Raw genomic sequence first — 12,212 nt, forward strand, 5'->3', positions numbered from 1 at the left:
TGTTAGACTCTTCTTGGAGAGCTGATCTGTTCTTACCTTCTAAGGCTTTCTGGAAAGGACCTGAGGATTACAGAACATTGCTTATATCTTTCTGGCTGAGAAAACTGTACCATTCAAGAGAAAGCTGAGCTCCCAGGGCAGCCTCAGTTCTCAGACCTGGGGGCTCCAAAACCACATGTACTTCAGGGCTGAGGTGTAGCTGTGATGTGATCCAGGGTGGTTGCATATAAAACTCAACCACAGTTTTCAACAAGGACTAAGATATCATCCAGCCTCTTAGCTGAGAGCTTACCTTGAAAATTTCTGCCATTTTTCGTTGCTGAGGCAGTGAACAATGGTTCTCAATCGATATGATGATTGGCAGGTCAGAGTTGATGAAGGCATTGCGATCAATGGCTTCAACCACTTCCTGCGATAGCCAAAGCAGTCCATTAGAGCCTGACATCTGACCAGGGTGATCAGAAGGCAACTTGTTTGGAGCCACAGAAAGCATCGAAATTGTTGTACGTAGCCAACTCTGGCCACAGGACGTTTTTCTCTTTTCAAATGTATAAAAATCATTCAGTTACATTTTCAAATAAAGCAAGAGGATATGACTATTTTCTATAAAGACACTAAACTGTTCATATTGAGTTTTGTTCACATACTACAAGGAATAGCTATCAGCATGAAGAATTTAACAAATCAATATATATGTTGAGTATGTGGTATGTAAAATAAGTATATGGTATATAAAATACACTGTTTTAGTTACAGTATCAAACATAATGGGGGATAAGACACTGTCCTACCTTCAAGGAATTTATAATCTATCTGTGGCAATAAGACATCTGTTTATATTACATGTATATGTAAGCACAGGAACCCCTTTTGCCCCCAATGTAAAATACAAGAGTTTTAAGAGGGTTGAACAGAAAAAATGAGTTAAAGGGAAATGTGCTTTAGCCACCACCTCCACAAATAAGACAGAAATAATATTTCTTCCCAGGCTGGCCACACTTCAGAGAAAAATGATTTTATGTAGCCTAAGGCCCTCTGAATGAGGACTGTAACTGCACTGCTGAACTAATTAGCTACCAAGAACTTTAAATGGTAATCTAATGAGACTGGTCTTCCTGGATCACCAGTGTTCCCATGTACAACCAATTCTCATTACTTTACAATGCTGCACTCTTTATAATATTATATATATAATCATATCCTAACACCTCTGATGCTTGCCTTTGTCAGGAGGACACCAGGATAAATGACTTTTAATTCACATCAAAGCCCCTGCCTTTTAAATGTTGTCTTAAAAATTGCAGTAACATTGCCTGATAACTAATTGAAGGTGACAGGTGTCAAACTTTGGTTGAATCAGAATCTAATGAGACTTCTAGATCAACTCTCTGAAAAATGAACATATGTAATTCCACTCAGTATTACTAATGATTTTGGGAAGTCTCCAGACCCAGGATATGATCCCCTGGTGTAATTTGGTAAAGTCATTGATTTAAATGATTAATGAAGACAATACCTCTTTGTGATTTGATTTAAAGAAAGTTAGGAAGCATTACCTTGAAGGGGATCTTGGTTGTCAGTGTATGTCCATGATAAATGATTGGCATTCCATCATCTCCATCCCAGCAGTCCAACTCCACACTCCTACAGCCTTGCAGAAGGACCTGTATGATTAATGAGTGAGTCCAACCCCACATGAGCACCTGGAGATAAAGTCTTAATAAACCCAGCATATTTGGCTGCATTTCAGTCAGTATTCACATTCAGGAATAAAGTAGCAGGGCATAAGATCTAAAATAAATACCACAATTTGGATGAAGGTCAGAAATAATCTGTGGTGGGGAAAGGAGAGAAAACGTAAAGGTGGAAAGGGTGCTTGCCAGAACTGAACATTGTTGGAAGGTAACATTTTACATAAAAAATATAGGGCCATTTTGTCCTTCAGGGGACCCATACAAGGCACATCTCAAAATAAGAGAGCTAGGCAGGGGCAGCAGTGCTGTATCTGGGCACACGTCGGAGGAGGTCAAAATGTCCATGCCCACCCAGAGGAAAGAAAGTCACTGATTCATTAATGATCGACCAAACATTTATAGGAAGCCAATTAGGATAAAATCTCCTCCATTTAGACATAAATTCAGGAACCAGCTAAAATCTGTGCTGTGAACATGTAGCATGTAAGAAGAGAAGTACAGGGGCTAAAGCAGGGCAGAGTGTGGGACCCTGCCAACCCTGCGGCTTGTTCAGCGTCAGCAGCTGAGGGTCCTTGACAGAACTACTTTGAAAACCACTGCTCTGAGAAGACTTCCTTCCACAATGAAGGTGCCTTAGAAACTAGGGTTTAAAATACATATTCTAAATTACATAACCTATGGGATAGAAATTTACCCCATGGTTTGAGGAATATTTGCACTAATCAGAAGAACAAAGGAACTCCAAATCATTGCTGCTAGATTGGTATAAACAATACAATTATTTGTATCGTGGGGACCCCTACCCCACCCTGCCAACTTATATCCCCTCAACCTTCCCTAGATTCTTCCTGCTTAACCCTTCTTGTAGCAGTTCAGAACACAGACAGCACAGATGAGGAAGTTGCAGACAATATATATGAGAGGCACTTAATATGCAGATCATTGAAATTTGGACCTGTAGGTCAAAAGGCTGTGCTTTTTCTAGTCAGAGAGCCCACTGATTTTAAAGAACATTGCCATGAATTTAAGCGTGTAGGGTCAGTGCCTAAAGCCTGGGCAGATTTTTTTAAAGTTGGTTATTATAGGGATGGATTGATTGTCTAACAATCTCAAGGCAAAACAAACAATATTTCTGGGAATAACTCTGTAGAAAGTTGCATTTTCTATGATGCTTTCCCACTACAATATATTGATTTATTTAACATTTAGTGAAATGATTAGATAATTTTCCCATGGGAAAATCTAAATTTAGTAGGGTAGGTCAGAATAACTAGGATCTAAAAGCTATGATTCTCAAACACTTTTTTCCCCCTAGAATAAAGGGTAAGTGTATATAGGGGAAAAAAAACAATAAAAAAGGAAGAAAAATAAAACAACTGCATATGTAGACAGTTTTCCCACACATGTTTCTCCACATTTCACATGTAGTAGTTTACTCTATAGGCTCATCAAAGGAGTTTGGGGTCAGGTTTTTGTGACACTGGAGGTCATGTAAATACTAATGTTTACTGAAAACTATATTCCAAGTGGATTCTCAGTACCTGGCTGTAGAGTTCTACTGAGGATTCTCCTTTGAGTTGATGGCCTGTGAGGTAGGTATTGTGTGAAGATTCAATGTAATAATAGGAAAGGGGTAGCTGCAATTCCTTAATGTTCTCTTGTGACTCCTCATTTCTCGAGGCAAAATTATCTTTATCCATCAGAAACCTAGATGAAACAAATTTTCTTAAGACTTCTCAGGAAAAATGTATACTCTTAAATGATAGCTAAATGACATTTTAAAAGTTACCTTGCAAATCCTTCAAATGACATTAGGCCCTGATGACACATGCTAACGCTGGGCTCAAACTTCTGCAAGGGATACAAAAAAATGTTATTTAGGTAAAAGAAGCTAAGAGGGGGGGGAAAACCCCACCACATCATTTTTTTAAAACTATTCTGTTTTCAACAGGAAACATCTAAACCAAATATTTGGACGTATTTTGTAATGTAGGGGTAATAAAATGTAGTTTTTAAACCAAAAGAAAATATTTATTATATGTCAGTTTATTATATTAAGCATATTTATTTAAGCAAAAAAAAAAAAAAAAAAGAAAGAAAGAGAGAACCAAGAGCAAAGAATAAAGCTGACATATGAAAACAAAGTGTATTACTTTGTCCAGGTGAGAACAGGGATAATAATAGCAGTACTTCCTAGAGTTGGTGGGAGGTGAAGGGAGAGCAATTAGTATATGTAGAGCACTTAGTACAGTGCCTGTACTCAATGATTGTAGAGTGAGCACTCAATAATGTGATAATAACACCATTTTTCTAGCATTTTCAATGACTGAATCCAACTGGTGGGCCGCTAGTCCACTGATTCCCAATCAGTTGACAAATGAGGTTGAAAACCTAGACTATTTTTGTTGCATGTGACACAACCACACTGAACAGTCTCAATACCTCTTTCTTCTCGCCACCCTCTAACCCAAACCATCAAGGTCTCTCACTTGAGGTATGGGACCCCAAATCGTTTTCTGCTTCTACTCTTTCACTAGTACAATCTATTCTCCACTGGGACCAGAATGACCTCTTAAAATGTAAATCAAATCATTTTACTCTCTACCTCAAAATTTCACAATGGCTTATTTCACAAAAAGTGAAGTCCAAACTCCTTACCATGACCTAAAATACCTTGTTGATTTGGTCCCTGCCAACTTGTGTGAAATCATCTTTACCATTCTCCCTCTGGCTTATGTAGCTCCCATTACACAAATCTTCTTCTTATTCCTCAAAAATCCTGCTCCTGTCTTGGTCTTTGAGCTTGCTGCTCCCTGTGGAATAGTCCTTCCTCAGACCTTCTTGTGGCTTATTCTTTCAGAGCTTGGCCCAAGTGTCACCTCTTCAGAATGGTCTTTGCTTACTCCCCTTTAGCGCTCCTGTATCACTCCATCTCCTTACTTAGCTTGCTTTTTCCCATAACCCATATTATTAACTGAAATTACATTATATCTTTATTTGTTTATTGTCTGCCTCACCTGCTAAGCTATTATGAGGGCAGACCTTTATCTTACTCATTATTATACTTCCAGCTCCTGGAAGGGAGTCAGGTGTGGTTAGGGGCTAATAAATATTTGTTGAATGACAAAAGAGGTTTAAAACCTAGACTAATTCTGTTTCATGTGCTAGAACAACAAGAAGGAATCATGTACTGATTTCTTATAATAGTTGCTGAGTCAGAGAAACCTTGGGACCTATGATAATTACATGTTAAATAAGTACGTATATATATACTTAGTTTTTAAAAAAATATTCTATTTCTGTTCCAGGCTTGAAGGCCTTAAAAGGGAAAACAGGAAGAGTGACTGCTTAGCAGAGAACTATTTGGAAGAGTAAGAGGCACTACACACACATGCACACACCTGAATGATGCTGAGGATTTCATCGTAAGTGCAGTGTTCTCCTTGGCAATTCACTAGGAAGTCGTTGAGCTGGAGAATACCAACTCCAAATATGCCCAGCGATGTGCTCTCAACCCCAGTACCATTTGTCACAATACTTGCAGCTGCAATGGCATCAGATATCTGTCTCTGGTTGTCTGAGAGCTGCTGCTTACTCTTAATGAACAACCCCAAGTCTGAGACATTCCTGGTCAACAAATCTGAAACAGAACCACCCACAGAACATGGACAAAATAGCCAGCATCTTTCACAAAGATCATTTTGGAGGTAATTATTAAGCTGGAGTACCTCTTCAGTAATCTGTCTAAACAACACATCAAACAGTGCTTATTCCTAACTTCACATAGTAGAAGGAATAAAGAATAAATAAATCAATGAATAACAAAAGAAAATAAGACAGCACTAGATACCTGATTTTGAAACCCCATGAACTCTGTATTAGATGGGAACAGAATGTAGATTTAAGTGGGGACCTGACAATCAGGACTTTGGTTTTTGAGCACAACTGCTTCTATATTTTTGTTTTTAGAGATTTAAGATGTATCTTTAAAATTACAATTTTTCTGTACTTTGAAAGTGTAACCACATGACCGATTCATGTACATTTTATGACTAAACAATGATTAATATTCTTAGTTTAATTACAACATAACCTTTTAAATACTTACGAAACAACTGTATGAAAGAGGACAGTTTTTGTTTTAGTTTTTTTGGTTTTGCAATTTCCAGGAAGAACAGAACAGAAAAATAACAGGTTTAAACATGCATGGGTGGTTGGGCAGGCCACGGTGGCTCAGTGGCAGGGTTCTTGCCTGCCATACCAGAGACCTGGAATGCATGGATAGTAAAAAAAGAAATATGCATGGTTGGTGATGGTAATGGTAGTGGTTCGTGGTCACTGGGATAGAAGAACTAGATATTTTGGTTTACACACTAGGTAAAATGATGTGAATTTTCAGACAGGAGAGCTCTGCAGAGGTCATTAAAGAATATCCTTGTCAAAAGAGCAGGCAGCTGGGATTGAGCACCTTTTTGCCTGTAGTCATGGAAGACTTTATGGTGGCTCTAAACTGGGACAGCAGCACCTACTAAGTGGACTTTTGGAAATGGGTGGGAAAGTGTTTTGGTTATCAGAATGACTGGAAGATACTGCTGGTTAAATATGGTGGAACATATGGGCAGGACCACCCAATGAATTTCCTTGCTTAAAGTACCAACAGCACCCCCATGACACCAGATGGCATCTTGAAATAATTCTCTCAGTGTTACGCCATGTTCCAGGTAACAGCACCCCATGTGGGAAAAACTGAGGATTTGTGTGATTGGACCTTTGAACTTCATCTTTAGACAGGCACCTCTCAAAAAGAAAATCTTAAAACATTAAACAAACCTAAGTCAGGCTGAAGACCACTAGTGTTTTCGTCAATGGTCAAATTAGTGTAGAGTGGAACTGATTCAGAGCCCAGCCGGTTGCAGGGCACGGCATAGATGTCGAAAAGATCTTTCAGGTCCTTACGGCTCCTTACACTGAATAAGGAACAGAAAACATCGCATACTGAGCATTGTTCTAACAATGTGGAGCGGAGAAAGAGTCAAGAGGAAGCATGTTGTACCTGAATGATTTGAACAGCTCAACAAATTCAACAAAACTCATGTTACTGTCTGAAACCATGAAGCTCTGAAAACCCTTCATTCCTCCTTTGATCCGCCCATGCCAGCTGCTGCTGCTCCAAGCACTGCAACAAAGACATGGCCTTAATAGGCAAACTGTGGGCTAATTTTATCATTTATCATTTATTCTTTCATTAGCAATATGAGCAAAAAAGATGGATTACAAGTTATTTAAGATTGAGGCTATTTTCCAAGTTCTCTTTACATTCCTCTCAAAATTAGGCCACATGGTGTCAGAAGAAAGAAAACATATTGTATATTGAGATCACTTCATGTTTGCAGCCTATTTAATAAGGCGACAAGGCATGAGGTTAATATTCCTCCACTAATCAAACAGTTCTTTGAAATTATGGGTCAATTGAAAAACAAAATTAATTTCAGTTTTTCTGAAGAAAAGTCATTTAAAAAAAGAGCCCAAAATTACTCCCTCCTAATCAAGGGAAAATAATACATGGTCTTTTCTATACTCAAAATGATAGAAACATGTTTAAGAAGAAAGTCTTAAATTATTAATCTATCATTTATTTTCCCTTTCTTAACAAGTTCCTAGATGAAAACAAGGAAGGGCTTTTAAAATTAATGGAAAATGTGAGTCAGAAAAACTGGAAATAAGCCAACTCTGTGTAGGATTATATTTTTGTACCTGCTAAGGCTGTATCTCTTCAGTATAAAAATATCAATCAACTTGGTAAAAAATTCATTGTTGCTGTTTCACAATATATTTCTTATTTTTCACACTGACTCATTGACAGAATAGTATGAGAAATGTTTTGACTATGCTTTTAGTCAAATCAATGACCAACGTCTTTCTTTCTTTTTTATATTTGATAAAAAACATTTAATGTATAAGAAAGTATAGAGAATACTGTAATGAATACCCAGTATACTCTCGATCCTCCTAACAATGTTCATTCAGGGAAAATTATTTTGCATTGACACCTGAAGGTCACCTCCATTAATAATGGACAATAATTAGAAATTGATAGAATTATAGTACTTTGCAGGCATAGTTTTTTTTTTTTAACTTTTTTCTTAATTAAAAAAAATTAACAAACAAAACATTAAGATATCATTTCATTCTACATATACAATCAGTAATTCCTAATATCATCACATAGTTGCATATTCATCATTTCTTAGAACATTTGCATTGATTTAGAAAAAGAAATATAAAGACAACAGAAAAAGAAATAAAACGATAATAGAGAAAAAAAAGATTGTACATACCATACCCCTTACCCCTCGCTTTCATTTACCACTAGCATTTCAAACTAAATTTATTTTAACATTTGTTCCCCCCTATTATTTATTTTTATTCCATATGTTCTACTCTTCTGTTGATATAGTAGCTAAAAGGAGCATCAGACACAAGGTTTTCACATTCACAGAGTCTCATTGTGAAAGCTATGTCATTGTTCAATCATCATCAAGAAACATGGCTACTGGAACACAGCTCTACATTTTCAGGCAGTTCCCTCCAGCCTCTCCAATACATCTTGAACAACAAGGTGATATCTACTTAATGCATAAGAATAACCTCCAGGATAACCTCTCGACTCTGTTTGGAATCTCTCAGCCATTGATGCAGGCACAGGTTTTTGATCCCCAATATGGTGTGGGAAACAGAAGGTGGAGGTTTAGGAAGAGGAAGAAGATCAGAAAAAGTGGCTTCATCATTTGTATTTAAACAAGTAAACTCCATATCTTCCTTCCTTCCAGGCTAGGTCCGGCTACCATCTATAGGAACCGATCTCCCTCTACCTCTAGGAAATGATTTGTGCACTCTTTCTTTCCTCTTCTAGACTCAGGACTCAGTACTGCTTTCTCCCTTGACAGCATTTGGGTTGATATTTCTTTTCCTGTCTTGACTTTTTCTTCCTATTTTAGAAAATTTAGTGGGCACTGATCCTTTCCTGTGGCTGGGTCTGCAATTCTGCATCTACTTATTAGTTTCTTTTCTTCTACCCTATTTTAAAAGATCTTCCTCTCTTATTCTGCCTTTTTTTTTTTGCTCACAACTGAAACAAAGGGAGGGACCACCTTAATAGGCCTTATCTGGCCATTTTACTTGCTCAGGATACCTCATAGGTTGAAAATATAAAGAAATATTATTTTATTTTTTTCATGCTTTAAGTTTGCTACTAGCTACTTCTGATAACTGAACTGAACTTCTAATTTTAGTTAATTTACAATTAAATTTAAATAGCCAACATGGCTGGTGGCTACTCTATGGAACAGCACAAATTTAGAGACTCACAGCTTCGGTTTTTTTACTGCTACTGACCTTTGGAGGGCTGGTCTCTGAAAATAATTAGGAGCATTTAGAGTATTATGAGAAAGTAGGAGTATAAAATCACGAATATTAGGAGTTTTTAAACATTTTTAGTTTTTCAGTTTTAGAATTTAATTATAAGTCAAATTTAGAGATAGTCTTCCCAGAGCTAACTAGAAGAATACACCCTCCCACAGGCTTGAATGATTGGAAGGTTCTTCTCTTTTATCATATTAAGGCCCCACCTGGACGGGCTCTTGTTTGAAGACAGCACAGGAGAGGACACTGGCCTGATGGGAGATGTTGTCCCGGCAGCCACGTTAAGTGACCCAGCTGTGGTCAAAGAGTGGGCTCTTCTGGAAGGAAGAGGGTTAGGCGGGCTTGTGATAGCATTTGCCTCTGTGAGGATGAAAGAGAAAACAGACAGTGACTTGGATTATATTTTCCCTCAGAAATGAAATAAAAACCAAAGATGCCTCTCAATGTCTGAGCAAATCAGTCTGTGTGGCTGATTTCTACACAAGAAGCATCAAGATATTGTGATGTATGGACTAACCTGATGGGTTCTCAACCCCAGCTACACATCAGAATCATCATCTGGGAGGCTCAATAAATATACTGATGTCCAGGTCTCAAATAGACAGAGTCTGATGAAATTAAGTCTGCAGTTTGGCCAGGGCATCCCAATATTTTTTAAAAGCTCTACTATCTAGCCAGGGTTGAGAATCCCTGGCTTAATCCATCAAACTATATCTTATATATATAATATTCCCTTTAAATAATGACAAGTTAGTTAATGAGAATTTTCTTTCAAGTACACTTTGCCTGCAAATACCTCTTGGATTTCATCATCTGGTTTGTGGTAGTTAGATTCAGTTGTCAACCTGGCCAGGTGAAGTTGTCTAGATCTATTGCTGTGGACATGAGGAAATGATGTGTGAACCTCATCTATTGCTGATTACATCTACAGTCGGCTAGAAGGTGTGCCTGCTGCAATGAATGATGCTTGATTTAATTGGCTGGTGCTTAAATGAGAGACTCAACATAGCACAGCCCAAGCAGCTCAGCATACCTCATCTCAGCACTCGTAGCTCAGCCCAGGCCTTTGGAGATGCAGAAAGAAATCACCCCGGGGAAAATTGTTGGAAACCAGAGGCCTGGAAAGAAGGCCAGCAGAGATCACCCTGTGTCTTCCCACATAAGGAAGAACCTCAGTTGAAAGTTAGCTGCCTTTCCTCTGAAGAACTAATGAAATAAGTCCCCTTTCATTAAAAGCCAATCCGTCTCTGGTGTGTTGCATTCCAACAGCTAGCAAACTAGAACATGGTTGAAATCAAAGATAAGTTTACCAAGATAAAGAGTTTTGTTATTGTGTCCATTATACTTAGATCATAATTTAAAACCAATGCAAATATTTTCCCCACAAAATTAAAAAACTATCTCAGATGTGAAAACAATGCTTTACCTGATTCTTCCTGTTCATTAATGTCTTGAGGATCAGAACCACTCCGGCTTCGACACTCTTTGTACATTTTAGCTTTTCGGGTCGCCATCTCATCGTCAGTTGCCTCCCCACTCTCACCCTGAGAACAGAAAACCCACTATGTTTCCTGTCCTGTACTTCTTTCCCATCACAGCTTTGGTTCAGGCATTTCTCTATTCACCCTTAACATGGCCTCCGCCTGGCAAAACACATAAAAGGCTGACACACTATTATTCCCTTGTTGTATTATCATATTTGTCTTCACTATGAGGCAGCCATCCTCAGGAGAGGGAGGCAGAGAAGAGGAGGTACAACTCCTGGATATCTCTGTGTAGAGACAAAATTATGAAGATGGAAAAGTTTGGCTTTAGTATTAACAGCTTCCCATATGTAAAGAGTGGGATTTTTTTCTAGATGACCAAGAAGCAAAACCCATCACTGTCCCTCTTTGGCCCTTCCTTGCCCACCACAGAGCCCATGCTCTGCCCACCTGGATCTAGCTGTGCAAACCAAATCTTTCATGTCTCCATGCTGTCACCACTGCCAGGGACCCTTGCCCCTCTCTTTTTGCATGGTAAACTCCTTCAAGACCCATCCTTGGAGAGCTATCTGCTGACAATTCTGTGAAATCTTCCTTGCTTGCCTTTCAGCCTTATATTTTCTTTTTCTCTACTCCCAGAGTACTTTGTAGATGACTGGACAATGACTTGTTTTTAGAGTGGTTGTTTTTTATATCTGTGTCCCTCTACAGACCCTGTCTTTTCCTTGTGTTGGCTCAATTCCTGGCATGACTTACCACCCAGGAGGTGCATGGTAAGCCTTTGTATTTCATTTATTTTATATCCCATCTTGTTCCCAACCCAAATGACTGAAGGTGGTATATGGAGATGTCAATCATAGAACAATCCCACATAACTGGGTTTTATGCTTAATAAACAACTGACACTCTACCCTCATGAGCATTTTCTTCTTTTTCTTGGTGGTGCTTATACCCAGGGTGTTGTTTCTCTGCATATTGGGCTTCTCAGCACTCTTTGCTGATGTTCCAGGGCTGGGGTTTCGAGTACTCCATCGTCTGCCACCAAACAACTCCACAGCTTGAGCCAAGGTTGGGCCTTCATACCGTCCATCTTCCTGCAAAACAACCACATGCTGAACATGTAAGGGAGCAGCAAGCAATGAGGAAGTAAATACATTAATGGCTTTCCGTAAATCCCCAGAGGCGGATGAGCACAAGCAGCCACAAAAGAATAATGAGCTGGCCACCCACACGGTTGTTTTCTAAACTTGGGACTCTCTTTTGGGGATTTCATCACATCCCCCGTTGTCCTAGTCACATCCCTGCTGAGTTCCAATGATATGCTTTAACAGGGCCACATTCAATTGGGATTAAAAAAATCCCTTCTCAGTTTCAGAGGTTATGTTCTGGAACTAACACTGTAGAAGAATTTATTAAGACTTTCTTTGCAAATAAGGGTTTTGGAGAAATAAGGAGTATACATGAATCTATTTAAGTAAAATTAAGTTCTCCTTGTCTGCTGTTATATCACTCCAGGTAGACTTTCACTTGATTTGATGCTTGGGACAACCTGAATTAAAATAAAAGGCATTTTGTCAATAAAAATATATTTAAAAAAAAACCAACAACAGCA

At 38.5% G+C, this 12,212-nt stretch overlaps 1 protein-coding gene across 1 annotated transcript in view; it reads right to left on the reverse strand.

Moving 5' to 3' along the window:
- Window positions 1-12,212, reverse strand: part of PLCE1 (phospholipase C epsilon 1) — a 373,498-nt gene that overhangs the window by 72,063 nt on the left and 289,223 nt on the right. The window contains exons 9-18 of the mRNA XM_077125401.1: window positions 11,512-11,694; window positions 10,543-10,660; window positions 9,323-9,476; window positions 6,748-6,870; window positions 6,525-6,661; window positions 5,096-5,334; window positions 3,484-3,545; window positions 3,236-3,401; window positions 1,557-1,664; window positions 293-409 (exon numbers count right to left, since the gene is read on the reverse strand). Coding sequence (XP_076981516.1) covers window positions 293-409; window positions 1,557-1,664; window positions 3,236-3,401; window positions 3,484-3,545; window positions 5,096-5,334; window positions 6,525-6,661; window positions 6,748-6,870; window positions 9,323-9,476; window positions 10,543-10,660; window positions 11,512-11,694 — 1,407 coding nt within the window. The remainder of the gene's footprint in view (window positions 1-292; window positions 410-1,556; window positions 1,665-3,235; window positions 3,402-3,483; window positions 3,546-5,095; window positions 5,335-6,524; window positions 6,662-6,747; window positions 6,871-9,322; window positions 9,477-10,542; window positions 10,661-11,511; window positions 11,695-12,212) is intronic.

This window comes from Tamandua tetradactyla, chromosome 13, assembly GCF_023851605.1.
Source record: "Tamandua tetradactyla isolate mTamTet1 chromosome 13, mTamTet1.pri, whole genome shotgun sequence".
NCBI lineage: Eukaryota > Metazoa > Chordata > Mammalia > Pilosa > Myrmecophagidae > Tamandua > Tamandua tetradactyla.